Raw genomic sequence first — 19,857 nt, forward strand, 5'->3', positions numbered from 1 at the left:
TGTTGGGGTACACGATCACACATTGTATTTAAAAGCCTTATGCTCTCCCCTGTCCCTATCCCTAAGCCCAAGAAAACTAGTCATTCTCTTTGGTAGGCTTTCTTCTCAGGAACTTAACCTCGCCAACTACCGCGAACGGAAGCTTTTTGACCTATGAGGGATCCGTAAAACCTCGCGATACACGCAGCTCGCGGGGAAGCTGTCATGGCTGCCCCTGTATAGAACCACGGGGTTCTGACCTCAGGTGAGTGGGCGACGAGCATAGGCGGGAACAGTTGGCAGCCCTGTACCATAGACTTCTTGCTTTTTGGAGAAAAGTCTCAGGAGTTGCTCGGGCATTAAGTTTAGGGAGGTGGGTTAATATTGGGTGGCTCAGCACTGGCTCCTAACATTTTCTGAGATCTGGTGATACTGGCTCATGTATCTATCTCTTAAGCGCAGGCCGCATGCGAGCGTCACTTTGGTTTATTGCTTCCTCTCCTCAGCGGTTCTACTTGTCCCAGTCCCTATTCTTACAAGTCCGGGTTTGGCAGTTGCTAAATCTTCATGTTGAAAAGTATCCGTCATGGGGGGTAGGAGGGAGGGGAAAGTGGGTGATGGGCATTGAGGAGGGCACCTGTTGGGATGAGCACTGGGTGTTGTATGGAAACCAATTTGACAATAAATTTCATTAAAAAAAAAAAAAAGTATCCGCCAACGTTAAAACTTTGTCAGTGAAGCTCTCTCCAGGCAATGGTAACATAAAATTCCTTTATTAAAAGGACACTGTGTGGGAACACTTTCCACCAGAAACCCCACTCTACTTACTTATTTTTAAAACTCATTTATACGATGACTACTTCCAAAGTAACCTGGCTTCTCTGAGACAGTGTACACATTGGTGGATGCGGAGGAAGCCCATGTTGGTAAAGCACTTTTACCGTTTTAATCTTTAATGTCTCCATAGGTTCTCACTTTAGTCTCTGTTAAATTCATTTCGTTTCTTTAAGTAAAAGTTTTGCTTTGATTTGTATTCCTTTTATAACCCTTTCCCCCACAGGAAAACAACGGCATGTCTTCTCTTTCACTCATAGAAGTGGCATTTGTGTTGCATAGACTACTTTAAAGCGAGTTGAAAGTGTTTGAGTGGATAGCAAAATGATGAACAGAGCAAGTTCCTTTTTATGGAACCTCAGAACAATTACAGTACTTTCGTTCCAACAAGCAGAACTATGAGGCTGTATCCTTTGGGATTTTCCAGACCCAGAATTGTTTTTTCATACAATTCAAACCTAAGAAACCTTCTCTTAAGTGACTTTGGCAATAGAGTGCAGTCATCTATTAGGCACCTTTTTCAGGATGCCTTAATTTTAAATCAAGAGACGACTTTCAAACAAAGGGCGTAAGCACTGAAACAGTCCTTACAGTTAGCAGAGTGCTTTGTCCTAGAAGACTCTCCTTGATTCAAAACACTCTCCTTTCTCTGACGAGGGATTGAAGATAAACTTTCATCACGAGCCTCCAATGAAATGTTCTCACCAAGAACAAAACCAACCCCTGTCAACTATAGAAACTGTCTCAGGAGTGTAGTTCTCTGAGTGAATGTTGTTAGATACATTTTCAGAAGCATCTACTTTCCCAGTAGTAACTATATTTCAGCATGTGACCATTGCCAAAGGATGTTGATGACCAGAAACGCATTGAGAAACAATGATGGTTAAACCACCCTGCATTTAGCCAACTGTGTGAACAAGTGATGAGAGAAGCCAAGATCATGCACTGTGACCACCTGCTGTTCAGTCTTCATGCTGTAGTGAAGCTGGGAATTCCTCAGAACAGTCTGCTGGTACAGACTTTGCTGAGAGTGGTCCAGGTAAAATCAAAAGGCGACTTAAATACCGTTTTTCTCGACATGGCATACTTTGAAAGACTGAGGGGAAATAGAGAAGTATCCTCCTTGAAAGAGATTATCAGTGGAATGGTAGTTTATATTTGTTTTTGCATATATGTGATTTAGAGACCTTAAGTTGACTGGGCCTTTCCTTCCTTTTGCTATGGACATTTATGAAAGCTTGTGCCGTTTTTTCTTCTCCAGAGTTAACCAATAGTGAGGACTAAAATGAGGAGAGATACAAAACATACAAGGAAATGTTGCTTAGTTGAAGGCAGGAGAGAAGGGAAGAGGGGAGAACTAATATTTGTTGAGTACCTGCACTTTTTCCTAGTTTAATTAATCCTCTCAATAGCCCTGCAAGGTCGATGTTTACCTCAGTTTTGCAGATGAAAAAACAGAGTTGATGATGTTAAACAACTTGGCTAAAGTCAGACAGCTAGTGGATTCATTTATTCATACAATTAACATTTATTTCATATCAATAGTGTATCAGTTACTGCAGTTGCTACTAGAGAGAAAGATTTAGGAGACCTCATGCCTGTTTTCCCTATGGAAAGGGAAAGGGAAGGGAAGACAAATATTTTGTAGGCAATTATAAAAATAACCAACATTCGTTTAATAACTCGTACATTTACTAAATTATAGGCACTGTGCTGAGTGCAAGGGGATATAATTATGAACAAAATAACGGCCGCATGGAGCTTTAAGTGCAATGAAGGAAAACTATAGTCTTGTAAGAGTGTGTAACAGACTTAACAGCTTAGTCAGGAGATGTCTTTCATGATGGGAAGAAGAGACAGGGGAGGAGGATACAGGGCTAGTGTTTGAGGCAGAGACACACGTACAAAGTTTGAAAACAGAATTGTCTCATATAATCCTCAGTGTAGCCTTTAAAATATGTACTACTGGGGCGCCTGGGTGAGTCAGTGGGTAAGCGCCAGACTTCGGCTCGGGTCACGATCTCATGATTCGTGGGTTCAAGCCCCACGTCAGGCTCTGTGCTGATGGCTCAGAGCCTGGCGCCTGCTTTGGATTCTGTGTCTCCCTCTCTCTCTGCTCCTCCCCCACTCACGCTTTGTCTCTCAAAAATAAATAAACATTAAAAAAAATGTTTTTAAATAGATACTATCATCTTACTAATGATTAGTAAATTGAGGCTTAAAGAGGTTAAATAACCTGGCCAAAGTTACCTTTCTGTGAATGTCACTCTTTGTAGGTCTTGAATTGCTGAGTAAATTAGCAAATACCTAGTTCATAGTAGAACAAGGATTCAAGCCCAGTAGGAGATGATATCTAAGTTGAATGAGCAGCAGCTTGTGAGAGATTGATAGTGAAAGGGATGGTATTTGAAGCAGAGAAGATTGCCTATTCAGAAGAAAAGTTTGGCAGGTTTGGGGGAGCTGAAAGTAGTTCAGTGGTGCTGAAGTGTAGAATATTGGGGTTGTGTGTTTGAGGTAGTACGGAGGAAATTGTGTTATTGTGGTCAAGGAGGAGGGGTTATGAGTATAGAGGCAAGACCGAGACTGGAAAGGGGGGCGGAGCTCAATCATGAAGAGCCTTTTATGTCTGGGTAAGGAGTTTGGAGTTATCCTATAGGCAATGGGGATCCATTAAGTATTTTAAGCAAAGTGTCAACATGTTCAAATTTATATTTTAGATCACTGTATGAGTGGAAACACCACCAGATGTGATGATGAAATGATAGCCCATTCAACTAATTGTGTACCTTTTAAGAGTGGACATCTCGTCTTTTAAACTCAATGATCAGAATTAAATAATTTTTAAATTTCTTTTTTATTTAATTTTTTTCACGTTTATTTATTTTTGAGAGAGAGAGAGACAGAGACCGAGACAGAGCATGAGCAGGGGAAGGGCAGAGAGAGAGGGAGACACAGAATCCGAAGCAGGCTCCAGGCCCTGAGCTGTCAGCACAGAACCTGATGTGGAGCTCAAACTCACAGACTGTGAGATCATGACCTGAGCTGAAGTCAGACACTTAACCGACTGAGCCACTCAGGTGTCCCAATAATTTTTACATTTCTTGAGGATGATCTCACGTGTAGTCCTTCCTATTATAGAATTGAAGAATTAAGCTCATAGGCATATAACTGTATTTAACTTTAACTTTTTATGTTACTCTGATTTCCATCCATCCTTCATTAAGAATGAATTTTTATTTGTGTGTGTGTGTGCTTAAACCACAGAATATATCTTTATTCTGTTTATTTGGTAGACTGTGTTCTCTGCACAGTTATTTAAAAGTGATTCCAGTTAGTCACCACCTGGTTAGCAATGCTCTCACTGGATTTTGGACAAGTATCCCCATCAGCATAGCCTCTGCATTGGTGAGGTATGAGCAGTGGATATTTGGAGTCAGTATATCTTTAGGTACAATTGTGTCTTGCTGACCTGTTGGAATGTTGTAAAGACAGTTTGGCTAGAGATGAAAGCTCAGTATGTCATTGCTGAATTTGTCCTTCAGTTACTTGATCTTTCCTTTCACAGCGGATAATGATGGAATGTTGCAAATTGATATGGAAACCCTCCCATGGGAATGAGACCTTTCTTTTTCTTTCGGCCTTCTCCATTTCTTCTCATTACCTGGTTCTAAGCTAAGACTTTGTGCCTTGTTAGTCATGCCATTTTAGCAGAAGAGCATACCTCTTGCAGCCTAAGTTTTCTCACATGTGTTCACAACTACTTTTGTGAGGTGTATGAACTGGTTGTGATTAAGTTGTAGAGTACTAGATACACTGTGTTGTCACTTTTAACTTTCCGAATTATGCCCACTGCCATTTCTAGAATCTAGATTAGTACCCTAATCCAGGAGATCTGAGAGATGGAGCTGGGGGCCTGGAGCCCCCCTTGGGACCCAGTGGTAAAATGTGATAGCAGATGTGGATCAGAAGATTCACAGCTGAAGCTACAATATGATAACCGGGAAAGGACAGAGAGAAATTGTAAGAGAACAGCTATCTGAGTTTCTTTGGGGATGGACAGATTACCGTGTATACCTCAGTAGCTCTTACGTTACTGCATTTGTTGTCTTCATGCTGAACTGGAGTCCTAAGAAGAAGTCAAAATAATGTTTGATAAAAGTCACTTCAGAAGCTTCTGAATATGATCAGTACCAAATGGATTTTCAGTGGTAATGATGAATGTAAAAAGTGTTGGTGCACAAAAGCGTGTGTTGGTTATTTGGGAAATTCACTTCATAATACATTTCATTTCCCAAAGATGTTGTTTCTTGTGGGCTGGCTATGAATTATGGGTTTGATACTTAGTCATATAATTGAAAGCATCAGTTCAGCAGTTTTGCTTTGGTGAGATCGTCTGCTCTGGGCTTATCATCTGCAGTGTTCTTGTAATTATATTTCAATAGGAACGTATCAATGAGTGTGATGAGAAATGTCTTTCAGTTTTGTCAACTGTTTTAGAGGCAATGGAGCCATGCAAGAATGTGGATGTTCTTCGAGCAGGAGTGCGGTGAGTCCTGTCTTACGCTTTCTTCATGTGGCATTTTCTATCCCTTTTATATCTCCAATCAAAAACCAAGAGGAAAGCTGACCTGCCTTTTTTGGGTGGGGGGAGACTTTGTTGCAGTATAGTCTTCAGTACCTTAGTAAACTTCAAATCCTGACTCTGGATCAGGAAAAGCTAGAAATAATACTTCTTTTAGGGTCTACCATAAAAAAAAAGTGTGGGCAATAGTGAATTCTAAATTGATCTTAAAACACAGTACTGATGTGGGCTGGGGGAGAATTGACATGTGTTCCACTCATCACGGTTATTTGGGCACCATGGGGAGGTTACGTGGCGCTGACTTGGCCTGAAAAGGGGCTTGAGTTTTATAATTTATAAAATTGCTGCAACTGATCTGTTGTCATAGGTCTGTGAGGATAGTACTTAATTTCCTTTTTCATTGACTGTGCATTGGGATATCTTATTATAATCTCCTGATGTGATTTGTTTATTCATAATGATAGCAGAATAATGTGAGAGGACAGTGCTGGGCTGGCCCTGCATCTTTAACTACTTACACTCCCCCGTGGGTAGGCACATTATTTTTATGGGCTTCATCTTCCCTGCCTAGAATTAGGAGCAGGACCAAATGACTTCTAAGATAACTTTGGTTTTCAGATACTAGAATTGTGGTGTTTATTGTGTATAATTACAGGATACTAGCCGATCAGCAAGTCTGGAAAATTGAACGTGTCTTCACATTACAAGCTGTGATGAAATGTGTTGGAAAAGACGCACCAATTGCTCTGAAAAGGAAACTGGAGGTAAGCACATTTTGGATTTTCTCTAGTGGCAGGATTTGAAAAAAAAAAAAAAAAAAAATTCTTACGATCTGCTATCAGTTCCTGAAGTCAGTTTTTTAGGAGGACATTGTTGTGCTTTTGGGTTATAACTTTGCTAAAGTGAAATAATAGATGCAGATTTATATTTTTTGTATATACAAATATATGTATTTAACCTGTGTATCTATTTGAGTCATTCTGCTCAAACTTTATCCTTTTTACTTAAAGATAAATTTACTTTACTTTGCCACAAGTTATAAATTAAAGTTTGTTTTCTTTAGATGAAAGCCTTGAGAGAATTAGACAGGTTTTCCGATTTGAATAGCCAGCACATGTTTGAGGCTTTAGCTGCCATGAATCACCGCTCTATTACACTTCTGAATGAATGCAGTAAGATGGTCATAGGTAAGGAATTTTTCTTTCATGATTCTTAGCATCTGACCTACTGTTGAGGACTGTATTTGTTTTGTTTGTCTTAAGATCTTTGCTGTTATACAGACACTATCTGATGATATGATTAGATCTGAATTTTATTTTTGCCTTTGTATTTTACAAAGTACAGTGCTATTTTTTTTTTTTCTAAAGAAACAAAAGTATCGAGTGTAGAGTGTCTTGGATGTTACGTTCAAAGCCATGTGGTAATTTTTGTTTGTTTATTTAACTCATTCTTAAAGGTAATATCCATGGGTGTCCTTTTAAAGTATTGATCAACATACTGCAGTCTTGCAGAGACCTCCGATACCGTAATTTAGATCTTTTTAAGGGAATAGCAGATTATGTGGCTACAACTATTGACATCTGGAAGTTAAAACAAGTAAGTTTGTTAGCAGTTTAGAATAAGCCTCAGAAACTTGGGAGAAGCATATCAATTCATTTCCCATTCTGAGTATTTCTCTATCAGCTTTATAGCAGTTAAAAGAGCAAAATATTCCAATGTTGGATTTACTTTTGAAAAATCAGCTCCTTATCATTTATGTCTAGGAGTTACCTGTTAATATACTATTCAATCTTTTGACTATCTTTCTGAAATAAAAATTACATTGTCCAAAGTTTGCTCTTCTATTTGTTTTTCAAAAAAAACCAGTTGTGTGGTACTCTGGATAATTAGGATTATTTCCATTTCTGCTTTTACTTTTTTAGATTTAGAATAATAAAAATGGGTAATGTGGCAGGCTTATGCATTTGGAAGAATAAAATGCCATTACTTAATGATCATGCCTATTTTCTATTTATGAAAAGTTGTCTTGTTTCCTCCAGAGTAAGAACCTTTAAATTTGGGGGCTGTGTTAGCAATATAAATATCTAGAAGCAGCTGGTAAAAATTTCTTTTTGTGACGAAGCAGTGGTAATTGCGTTAGATCACTAGATTCACTTTACCTTGGAGGGCAAAGTATATATTGAGATTGCCATGGAAATTTTCTTTGGAAAGAGAAGCACTAATTGTGAGAAGTTCCAAGAGGGAAATGAGAAGTGGACTGAAAGTTTTAATTTAATCATAGTATTTCATCTCTGTTCTCATTTGTACAGCTCAATGTGGAATAGAGAAATTTTTGAGTTCTCTCTTACATGTTCTCTCTTCCTTTTGGATGTAGGAAGTGTCTGGGTTTGGAAGAGGGAATAGTTCAAGATGATTCGGTCATTTTGAAAAACCTCAGAAAAGGTGTATTTAAAGTAGTTTTCATATCTGTTGTATGAAAAACCTATAGGAAATGATTTAGAAATATGGAAACCATTGTATGCTCTGGTTCTCAGCTTATAAAAAGATAGTATTAATATCTGATTCAAGAATTACTGGAACAGATTTTGTGAGGAAGAGAGAACTGTTTCTTTGTGGAGAATATTCTCTTCAGACAGTTCTATTGCTGTTTAAATTTTTTGAGATCTAAAACAATTACTGGTAGCATACTATAATTATTAAAAGTTTTTCCTCAATTCACTCTTTTAAAGGTTCTCTTTCTCCTCATTTTACTTGAAGACCTTGGCTTCCGACATACTGATTTGATGGACTTGTTCATGAAAAAAGTGATAGATGATCCTGCTTCTCTAAACATGAAAAGCATTATCTCTATTCTTCACGTGTATTCTTCTCTCAATCACTTCTACAAATGCCAGACCCAAGAGTATGTACTTGTTCTTTTTTTTTTTAGTTTGTTTATTGCTGCATAACATACTTCAGAAGATTACATATTATCATAAGCTTAATGGATTGTTACAAGTGAACACATCCATGGTCATTATCTATATCAACAAATAAAACATTAGTATACTTTATTTGAGAAGTTAAACAGAACTTCATTTTATTTTTGCTGTTCTTTTTTCTTTTTTGCCTTGCTTGTTTCTTTGTTCATTATGACATATTTGTTAATTCAGCACAGGAGTCTTCATTTCAAACTCTCCCAGCTTATTCCCTCAGCTCCTGAGTTCATAGTTCAGTTTTCACCCTGACTATTCAGTTGGTCCCAGACTACTGCTTTCTGTAATTTTCATTTTTAACCACAGCCATGCACTTCTGTTAAATGCAGCAGCTCCTCAGACGTGCTGGGCTCTTTCATACCTCTGCTTTCCACCCAGAACATCTTTTCTCCCTTTCTAGATCAGATTGGATTCACTGAAACCCAAAATGCATATAAAATGTCACTTGCTAGAAGAGTGATTAAAAGCCCGGACTCTGGAGTCTGCTTAGGTTTGAATCCCAGCTCTGCCATTTGTTAGCTACTTAACTGTCAGCAAGTTACTTGTCTGTGCCTCGGTTTCATCATCTATTAAAATGGGGATCAGAAGTAAGAATTATTTCTAATCACATTGGGTTGTTGTGAGGATTAAACGAGTTAACCTGTGTTAGGTTCTTAAAGCAGTGCCTGGCACATAGTAATTGTTAGATTACAAAAAAACTTACAGCGTAGGTCACAGGCTGGCAGGAATAAACTAGGGCAGTTCTGAGGGTCTCAGTGGCAAGAGTCACAGGCCATCGCTTTGCCATCAGGTAAGTTACTTGACTGCAGCTGCTTTCTGTCCCTGTGGTTTTCCCTCAGGATTCAGATTTCTAAAACAGCAAGTCTGGTTGACTGGGTTTGGGTCACATGCCCGTCACTTTGGAGCACATAACCCAAGAATCCTTGGCCCACTGAAAAGCAGCTGCCCACTGTACCCTCCATTGTACTGAAAACTCAGTCTGGGCTGCATTTCCCATGCCTTCCCTACTTGTCCCCATCAGACCCCTTGTGCTTGCCGTATCTATGAATCTCTGGTGGAGCCCTGACGCAGAGTTGTAATCACTTATCAATAAGCCTGTCTCTGCTTCTCAGTTGGAAAGCTCTCTAGAGTGAGACCCAGGTTCTTGTTATTCTGAACTGAGCACAAGACCTGGCACTGAATAGGCATCTAATAAAGGTTTAAAAGTACCCCCAACTTTGGTCTTTCTCTACTCCCACGCTTGTCTTTGAGGCTGGCTCCCATGTACCTCCTGCACTTTCTTGACAAACACCGTCAAGCAGTGATAATTAAAACTCCAGAAACAGCTGCACAGATTCCATGGTATTAGGAGAAAAAGCACTGGGTGGTTAGGGAGTTTTTCAGCCTATTGTAAGCCTTGCAAGAGACAACTTGGTCGAAATTGTTACATTGTGTTCCCTGTTCTTCTACTCCGCTTAAGGAGACAGGGCGTGGATATCCAAAGGAAGGAAGTAAATGGTAGGTACCAAATGAACACTCTCCGGAAGAGAGAGAAAGGATGCTGGGGTCTTAGGCTGTAGCGGCAGAGATTTTAAAAGAAGGCCAGCTCAGAGCATTTGGGAAGTAAGTTGACTGGAAGAGAGCGGTTAGAAGATTTGGCTGAGCGTATTGTATATGCACATGTTGTACGTTAATCATTTTGTTTATGTGATGGCCTCTGGGAGACAGGGTGTGTTAAATCCAGAATATGTTCCTGGGTTTGAAGCCCAAGGAAGAAAACATTGTAACGGTTAAGCTGTCCTTTCAGTCCTTTGGTTTCTTTTTGATCTGTACTTACCACCCTGTAAATAATCCCAGATTTGCATCTCTGGTCCTTAGTGTGCCTCTGGACTCCAGGACTTCTGTGGTTTGCATGTGGTCACCATGTATCTTCTTCCTCTTCTTTTTCTTTCTTTTCTTCCTCCTCTTCTCCCCCCCTCCTCTTCCTCCTCCAGCAGTTATTTACTGTTTACTAAATACTATGTAAAGTAATGTTTTAAACCACTTTATTGAGGTCTGATTAACATGTAAAAAACTACATGTTTAATGCACCCAACTTGGTGAGTTTTTAACTCATTATTCTTGATTCTTTTCTACTAACCTTCTCTTCCTCATGTCTTCCTCATCTAAATTTGTTTATTTAGTCAGAAAACGTATACTAAGCATGTGGCTACTTAGGACAAAGATGAATAAGGCACATCCTTTTTTTTTTTTTTTTTTAAGATTTTATTTTTAAGTACTCTCTATATGCAACGTGGGACTTGAACTCATAACCATAAGATCAAGAGTCCCATGCCCTTCCCACCGAGCCAGCCAGGCGCCCCAAGACACAATCCTTTTTTGCCAGGATTCTATGTAATGGGTAAGGTAGATTTTGGCAATTGAATACAGCATACAAATTGGAGTGAGAGAATTTTATGCAGGATAAATGGCAATAGAGGAAGACTGTGCCAGGACACTAGCCAGCCTGGTGACCTGGAGGTTCAGGATGAATGCCAAGCAGTGCTGCCTGGAGAGGTGGTTCCTAAGCAGATCTTAAAAGATGGAGCAGTAGGAGGTAACCATAGGAAGATAAGCAGGAAGGAAGATTCTGAGCAGAAAGGACTCCATATTCAGTCTGGGAGGAAAGAAACAGCAGAGCATGTGCAGGGAAGGACGCGCAGTTGGGTGCTGCTAAAACACGAGGAACGGCAGGAATGGGATGAGAAGATTCGAGAGGTGATCAGCACCCAGGCTCCAGAAGCGGTCATCTGCAGCCCGCCCTTTCTCGCCTCACTGCCTTCTCTGGGATCTTTCCCCTTCTTCCCTTCCCATTGTAACTCCCACAGTCCTGCTCAGCCTGCCCTGGCCTCCACTGTCTCCCTCACCCCCTCCTGCTGCCCCTGGGACCTACCAGCTGATCTGAGACTTTTTCCTCTACAGGCTCACTGTGCAAAGGGCTCGCTCACGGGCGCGCTTGCCTTCGCTCCGCACCGTGGCCCCACCAGCTCCTTACAAATAGCATAGATAGCACACACTCTCAGGGGTCCATTTCTTTGCTCAGTTTCAAATGATCTTCCCTTCTCCTGTCTTTTCCACTTGTTGAAATTCTCCTTAGCCCCAAAGCTCTATCTACTTACTTTGCTGTGTGCTATCTCAGTGCTTTGCATGTCCCATAATGATAGATAGCTTCTGTCTAAGATTCTGACTGACCTGGGTTCAGAACCTGCCTGTGCTATTTATCACCAGTGTCACCCTGGGCAAGTGACCTCTCCTACTGTGCTCTTTCCTCTCTTCTTGCATGTTTAACTGCTTTGTTACACTGTATAACACTGGTTCTGGGTGGTAGGATTAGGCTTGCAGTTCTTTTACTTTTAACTCAGAATATTGGTAGCTGGAGAATCTACACTGGTGTTTCAGGCCTTACAGACATACTCATCGTACAAATCCAGTATCATGGTTAAAAGGCTCTGGAGCCTGACAGCTTGGGTTCCAACACTGTCTCTGCTACTTCCTGGCTGTTTTTTCTTGGACAAGTTCTTCAACCTCAATGAACCTGTTTACTTGTCTTTTTTTAAGAGGATAATAAGAATACCTACTCCATAAAGCTTTAGTAGTGATTAAGTGAGTTAAAGCCTATGAAGTATTTGCTCTGTATAAGACATATAACAGTAGTTCCCTAGCATTTTATTATGAGGTAACCACCTGACCTGAGGGACATGTGAATACTTCCTGCCAGTCTGATTTTCTTACTTCCTTTCTTTGGACTCCTTAAAGCCATCGGTTCTCTGGCACCTAACTCGCCTCACCATGACCTTGTGTTCTGTTCATGTTTGAAAGCTGACTTTTCTTTGTTCCCCTGAAGGTTCCAGGAAGCTATGGCTCGTTCACTGACTGGTTACCTTCACCACATCTCTTCTGAAAACCTCTTGAAAGCTGTGTCTTCATTTTGCTTGATGAACCATTTTCCCCTGGCCCTTATTAATCAGCTTCTCCAAAAGGACATCATCAATGAGCTGCTGACATCAGGTATGGCGTCGGTGTACGATGGTGACTAAAATAAGGCAATACCCTGGCTGCCTTGTGATTCCGAACGGGGTCATAGGTGGAGCAGATGCTACTGAGGACAGAACCACAAATGATGAAGTTGAAGGCCAATGCTTTAAACCAGCAAACCAGCCTCCTGTAATGACAGATCCCAGATACAGAAGGCAAGGATAAGAAACACGTCATCGTTCCTTTTTTTTAAGATTTTTTTTCTTAATGTTTTTTTAAATTTTTTAATTTCTTTATTTATTTTTGAGACAGAGAGAGACAGAGCATGAGCAGGGAAGGGGCAGAGAGACAGGGAGACACAGAATCGGAAGCAGGCTCCAGGCTCTGAGCCATCAGCACAGAGCCCGATGCAGGGCTCGAACTCACAGACCGTGAGATCATGACCTGAGCCGAAGTTGGACGTTCAACCGACTGAGCCACCCAGGCGCCCCTGTTGTTCCTTTTATTTACGCTGTCTGCACCTGTACAAAGGCCGAGTGTTCAAGGTGTTCTCTATGCCTTGATCGGAAATGTTTGTAATTCCTAATCCTTACGTGTCACCTTTGAAGCCAAGTTCAGTCAGCTTCTGCAGCTCTAAACACTTTGTCACTCGTGGCCTACAACGAGGGTACACCCCCTAGGTCAAGCAATCAAATAGTTCCCAAAGTAGTGAATTTATTTACTCTTGAAACGAAATTGTTGACTTTTGGTCTTTTTTTTTTTTTAATTTTTTTTTTTTCCAACGTTTATTTATTTTTGGGACAGAGAGAGACAGAGCATGAACGGGGGAGGGGCAGAGAGAGAGGGAGACACAGAATCGGAAGCAGGCTCCAGGCTCTGAGCCATCAGCCCAGAGCCCGACGCGGGGCTCGAACTCACGGACCGCGAGATCGTGACCTGGCTGAAGTCGGACGCTTAACCGACTGCGCCACCCAGGCGCCCCCTTTTATTTATTTATTTATTTATTATTTATTTATTTATTTATTTATTTTTTTGACTTTTGGTCTTTTATATTAAGCAAAGAAAAGCAATATCTGGCCGGATGTACAAAATTTGATCATGTGTCTGAGAACAGAGAAGTTTAAATTCTTTGAAAAAACAATGTTAGGAAATTCTGAAGTTGAATTGTGAAGGAGGAACACCACGTGCTGATTTTTTTAAGTGGTTACTGTGGGGGAAGCAGCCTTGAACCCAGGAAACCTGGATTCTAGTCCCGACTTTGCCTTTCGGTAATCATGAGGCACTTGAACATTCCCGGGCCTTCCCTCATCACTCTGTGAAGAGTTTAGACTAAATCATCTTGAGAGAGATTTTAAACTGTAAGAGGTCATCAAATACTGATCTAAATACTGGGAACTAATCTAGACTGAACTGATCTGGGCACTGATCTAGACTCTGGGAACTAGGGAGACACAAAGACTCCTCTCGATAGGAAACAAATCATCAGAAACATACATACGTGAATAGAATGTCTTAACTGTGGCACTAGTGTTTTTTGGTAACTAAATATTTTTTCTTAACTCTAGATTTTCTTTCTCTTTTTTTTTAGGTGACATAGAGAGGAACGTTCACAAGCTTCGTATTTTGGCCGCTTGCCTAAAACTTGATACTTCTTGTCCCAAGGCCGTAGACTTAGCGCTGCCGCCGCTGCCTTCCACACCGCTATTTCCAAACGCGAAGGTGGCAGACGCACTAAGTAGCCTTCTGGGAGAAGGATACTTCTTAAGAAATGTACAGTTGCCACATAATTACCATATCGGTATGGGGCTTTATGAGATTTTCCTCTATCGTATTTTATTTATTTTCCTTTATTTTGGACAAAGATGGGTTTTCCGCAGCAGGTTAGTGCAGCGTTGGCCCCAGACTGGGCTGCCTGATTTGGGCTCTTGCTCTGTGCGTACTCGTGCTGCGTTTTCGGGCCCTCCCCAGCCCCCGGCCCCTTGTCCGTGAAGCGGCAGTAAACGTGGTGCCCACCTCCTAGGGTTCCTGTGGTGAATAAATGAGATTATATGTGTGAAATCCAGACTAGAGTCTGGCACGTGGTAAGCTCAACATAGTTTTTGTCTGATGCCGTTATCGTTATTAGTAGTGGTAGTATACATTTTGAAACCGAAAATCACTTTGAGCAATGTTTGAAAAATTCTTTTCTTTCAGATTTTGAAGTCAGAATGGATATTAACAGGAGTCAAGTGCTTCCATTTTCCCATATGGATGCGGTAACTTCTGCTGCAGATATTCAAAGGTTGCTTGCATATGTTCATTTAAATCTTAATTCTCAAAGACTTCATAATAAGTAGCAGTAACAATACTAAGACCTTATATTTGTGTAGAACTTATAATGTACCAAGAGACTTCTCATCCATTAATCTCCTTAGGTGTAAATGTGGACATTGATTAAAGACAGTGGACTGGAGTTGAGCTATTAAATAGGCAGTGTGTGTGTGTTTTTTTTTAATAGGAAGTTTTTAAAAATCAGGTTTTAAAGCTGAATACTACAATAAAACAATGTCAACATGATTGAAACTATCAGTGCAATATAAACTTTTGACAAGATAGTGTAATAGTCATCATAAAAAATGAAGGCATCTATGAAAATTAAATACCCAGTAAATATTTTGTTCTACCACCAGGATCTTTCCAAAGGTAGAGAAACTTTAGCTTTTTAATGAAGTTGTATCGTGTATGGGTCAGACTGGATTGAAGTTAATCATAAGCCGTTTCCTTGACTCGCATACTACAAACCGTGTGTCTCTGGAGAATTGTGATACTGTGCCCCAGAGCATGTCCTGCCGAGCCAGTGAAGCAGGTGCTTCCGGTCATGTTGCGACACCCCGTGTTCGGTCAGCCTTCGTACAAAGGCTCTGCTAGGCCCTGCGGGGTGCACGAAGTAGAGGCAGACGTGGAGCCCGACCCCAAGGAAACTGTCTCTCGATTGCTTTATAGGACATGCACGTAAATACAGTAGGGAGAGGTATAGAAACAGATCTGTAGGCGTTCAGACTCAACCTGCTCATCCCTCTCCATTCTCATACGACTCTTTAACTTTACCCTTTTCTGAATCCATCTAGCTTGTTCCTTGTCCATCTGTTTCACTGTGATCTTCCCTGTACTGTCACCCATCTCCCCTGAAGGAATAGCTTTCTCTGTGACCTCTGTGAAAGCTAATTGTTCTTTTTCAGGTACTCCATTGTTCTGGCCTAATAATATACAAGCTTTCAGCCTAAAGTCCTGAGGAGAAGTAAGGAATGTGAGCATTCCTTTAAAAGATAAAATTTCTCTTATGTTATCTCAGATAACAGCCAAAGTATAACAGAAGAGAGAAAGGATACAAATGTCTTATTTTCCCCCCAGCCAACTTAATCTTTCCGAAAGGCCAAGAACAATGAAAAAACAAATTACGCCTTCCATATTTTGTTACACATACAGATTTTATCTTTTTAACAGTTTGGCCTTTCTCTTAGCGTTTCCTGTTTTGTATTTGGTCTCTCTGGTTTTCAGATGCTGCTCTCTCTGGACCATGTGTATACAAGGAGAACATTTGCCATTTCGTTTTTCTACATCAGTACTTCTAGTAGCATAAATAATTATATTCGGGTCAGAGATTGAACACTGCACAGGAAAGCCTTGAAATGCTTTCCTATCTGGATGTTTTGCTCATCAAGAATGTAGCCATCCTTGAAGGTGGTTGAGGGATAACTGCGTAAAGCATTATTGCAAGCTTTTGGTTTCTCAAGCAGCCTTCATGTGCTGGAGTGTTTGTAAAGGCCGAGTAACAAGGAGGTGGAGGACGGGAGGGGCAGTGGGGAACGGTGAGGCCTATGGTTGGCAGAGAGCTCAGCCATGAAATCTGCAAAGAATAGGAGCACAGCAGATTGTACGTGCAATCTCATTAATAACGGGTCTCCTTTTGTGCATTTTTGTCTTCAGAGTAGCTGTGCTGTGTGTTCCTAGATCTACTTACTGTTTGGATTTAACCCACCCCAGAGGATTCCTTGCTATGAAAATGCGGCATTTGAAAGTAATGGGTTTTCATGTAATCTTGGTAAGAAGAAAATGCACATGAGATACTCTTCAGTGACTGATGTCTGTTCTGCTGGGGATGTAGTGGTTGAGGGTGGTCACAAGGACTCTAGGGGAATCGTCAGCAGTATTGCAGTAATTCTTTGGAAAAGAACATATTTCTGTACGTGATTTGGTTTTTACTCAGCTGATAGCTGTCATTTACTAAGAGTTTTATAAATGCTACATTTGGTCAACTTTAATCCTTTTTGGTAAGAGGAAAAATTTCTTATTTAAAACCCATGACATCATATTCACTTCGCAGAGTTCCTTAAGGGAAAGAAAGATGAGAATTTAAGCTTTGTTTTCATGGGCTGGTGTGAGGCTACTGTAGGAAGTATGTCTCCAGGAAAAGCTAGCTGCTTGTAAGAGGGGAGCTCACATCTCATCTTGATTCCAACTCCACAGCTTTGCGTGACCAGCCTTTCCAGATGTCTCTGTATGGAGCAAGAACCTTGTGAATGAGTTTATATATATGTTAGCATTGGGGTCTATCTAATTGCCACTCATTTGGTCCTGCATATTATGCGAAATGTAAACATTCACATTTACGTTATGATACTTTCCTATCCAAAAATTACATGTATATTACTGAGGTTAAGATGCCACATTTCTCTTAATGGGCTACTGTTTAAGCTTTTTCCCCATAAGGGATATTGTATGTATTGTAAGGAAGATTATCCCAAGAAAGGGATTTTTTCACCCTTTAGAGGACCTTAGTTTTTTAAATGTTTATTTATTTTTGAGAGGGGGCGTGCAGAGAGAGAGGGAGACAGACAATCCCAAGCAGGGCCCTCGACATGGGGCTCTATCCCACAAACCATGAGATCATGACTTGAGCCTAAATCCAGAGTTGGATGCTTAACCATTTGGGCCACCCACGTGCCCCAGAGACCTTTAAACTTTTTAGAATTTTCACTGATCGAGCTTTCTTCAACCCTACCTGGCACATTCTCTTACTAACCCTTTAAAATATGAGTAATCATAAGATAGCACTTGCTTTAAAATTTTTTCTTGTTAATATTTTTATTTATTTTTGAGAGAGACAGAGACAGAATGCGAGTGGGTTAGGGGCAGAGAGAGAGGGAGACACAGAATCCGAAGCAGGCTCCAGGCTCTGAGCTGTCAGCACAGTGCCCGACGCGGGGCTTGAACTCATGAGCTGTGAGATCATGACCTGAGCCGAAGTTGGACTCTCAATGGACTGAGCCACCCAGGCGCCCCAGCACTTGCTTTTGAAGAGCAGTTGGCTTGATATCACGTTGATATGCTTGGATCTTGAAACTAGCTTTTATTTTACGTGTTGTCTTCTTGCAAACTGATTATTTTCTCCTTTCTTTGGTAAGGTCCATAACTGGGAGATAGAAAGACTGCAGATGAAGGATGTAGTCACGTTTTTGAAGACTGAACTCTATTCAGCTGAAGCCTTTCCTACTGCTGATGTAAATCTGCAAAGCACGTGTTAAAATGGAAGCCGCCTTTTCATATTGGGAGACGTAAATTTGTAAAATAACTTTAATAAAGACTGCAATTCAGTTGTCAGTGGAATCTACCTGACTAGTCACTATAACAAAAAGTATCACTTCAGTTCACTGTTAAAATTAATTTGAAGAGTGGGAGAGTGTTGTTATTGGCATTTTAGAAGGTGCTAAGAAAACTCCAGGGGGATCACTTTTCCAACCCAACCTGTTTCCTCCAGTGCACAGATATGTGACAGATTCATGAGGTTTTATTTTGGCTCGTGAGCTTTGATGCATTGAACACTGGCTTCTTAGTTGTGAAGGGCAGCAGCTAAGGTGGCACGGTGGTCTTGCGTTCGAGACCTGCATATTTGCACTCTTACTGCATACGCTGTTCTAGAATACAGGCACGGACTGCCTTTTTCGTGGCCATTGGACCCGGTGCTCAAATCACAGAATTTAAGAAATGATGTGACAAATGCCTGCAGGCCAGGCGTCTGCTTTTGTAACAGGCATTCTAGGTGGAAGTGGCTCGTGAGCCACACTAAGAACTGCACAGCGAAGACAGTACAGACATGGCAACGAGTCTAAATTTATTAAAACTGCTAGGCTGTGGGTTGCTGACATGTAACTGTTGTTGCCATTATTGAGGTCGTTCCTTTTCCCTTTCTTCCCCTCTCCTCACCATTGAGCTATGTTGTGAGTCAGAGCTGAGGACTATTTTTCAGTTACGTTTGTTCCTTTTTTTTTTTCTTCCCCTCAGAGACAGAGTGTGAGCCGGAGAGGGACAGAGAGGAAGAGAGAGAATCCCAAGCAGGCTGCACACCCAGCATGAAGCCCAACGGGCTCAGTCTCACAACTGAGAACATGACCTGAGCCGAAATCAAGAGTTGGATGCTTAACCGGCTGAGCCACCTGTAGGTGCACTCCCCCCCGTCTTTTTCTTGTTTATTCCTTCAGTGAAACATTTATTCAAGGGGCGCCTGGGTGGCTCAGTCAGTTAAGTGTCCAACTTTGGCTCGGGTCATGATCTCACAGTTCTAGAATTCAAGCCCCTCATCGGGCTCTGTGCTGACAGCTTAAAGGCCTGCTTCAGATTCTGTGTGTGTCTCTCTCTCTGCCCCACCCCTGCTCGTGCTCTGTCTCTCTTTCTCAAAAATGAATAAATGTTAAAAAAAAAAACAACCAAACAACATTTGTTCAAATTTGCAGTATAGCTGTCTACCTAGTGTTTGACTCACTGTGGATATAGTGAATTTCATTTATGAAACCCGAGTGCCATGTAATTTAGTAAGTATTTTATCCCAATGCAAAAGACTGGATGTTTCTGTCATCCCTCCTAATTCTCATGTCGAAACCTAACCCAAGCATGATGGTGTTTGAGGTAGAGCGTTGGGAGGTGATTAATCCATGATGGTGGAGCCCTCATGAGTGGTGTTGGTCCTCCTAAAGAGACCCCAGAGAGCTCCCTTGGTGCTCTGCCATTTGAGGACACAGAAGATGACCATCTGTGAGCCAGGAAGAGGGCCTCCACCAGACACAGTCTGCCAGAGCCTTGATCTCAAGACTTCTCAGCCTCCAGATCTGTTGAGAATTTTTGTTGTTTATAAACCACGCAACTAATGGCATTCTCTTAATATCAGCCCGGATGGACTAAGATTCCCCAAATACACAGACATGCAATTATTGGACACCTTATTCTCTGCCAGACCCGGCCAAGTATTCAGATGTATTCTTTCCCAGTATCGTAACTGTCTTTATGATCCTCCTGGGGCCCCTGCTTCCTTATCTCTAAAACAAAGATAGATTATTTGCCACGGCGATGCAGATCATAGGGCAGGGCTGGAGTGTGAGCCTGAGGTGACATGGGCTTAAGAGAGAGTCAAGGAACCCTGGAGTGGCAATAAAGGTCCAGCACAGGACTGCAACTCTTGAG

The 19,857-nt window shown here is 41.2% G+C and overlaps 1 protein-coding gene across 1 annotated transcript; it reads left to right on the top strand.

Annotated features, from left to right (window-relative positions):
* The first annotated feature begins 13 nt into the window (after positions 1-13).
* Positions 14-18,003, top strand: FASTKD2 (FAST kinase domains 2). The gene is given in 19 exon segments (XM_030326593.1): positions 14-244; positions 1,040-1,176; positions 1,179-1,344; positions 1,347-1,436; positions 1,439-1,495; positions 1,498-1,545; positions 1,548-1,582; positions 1,585-1,661; positions 1,663-1,852; positions 5,256-5,359; positions 6,051-6,159; positions 6,459-6,582; positions 6,852-6,991; positions 8,125-8,297; positions 12,233-12,396; positions 13,952-14,161; positions 14,557-14,644; positions 16,330-16,444; positions 17,808-18,003. Coding segments are annotated over 18 exon segments (2,049 nt in total). The 5' UTR covers positions 14-244; positions 1,040-1,137; the 3' UTR covers positions 17,928-18,003.
* Positions 18,004-19,857: the final 1,854 nt, after the last annotated feature.

The sequence above is a fragment of the Lynx canadensis genome, chromosome C1 (genome assembly GCF_007474595.2).
Source record: "Lynx canadensis isolate LIC74 chromosome C1, mLynCan4.pri.v2, whole genome shotgun sequence".
Classification (NCBI taxonomy): domain Eukaryota; kingdom Metazoa; phylum Chordata; class Mammalia; order Carnivora; family Felidae; genus Lynx; species Lynx canadensis.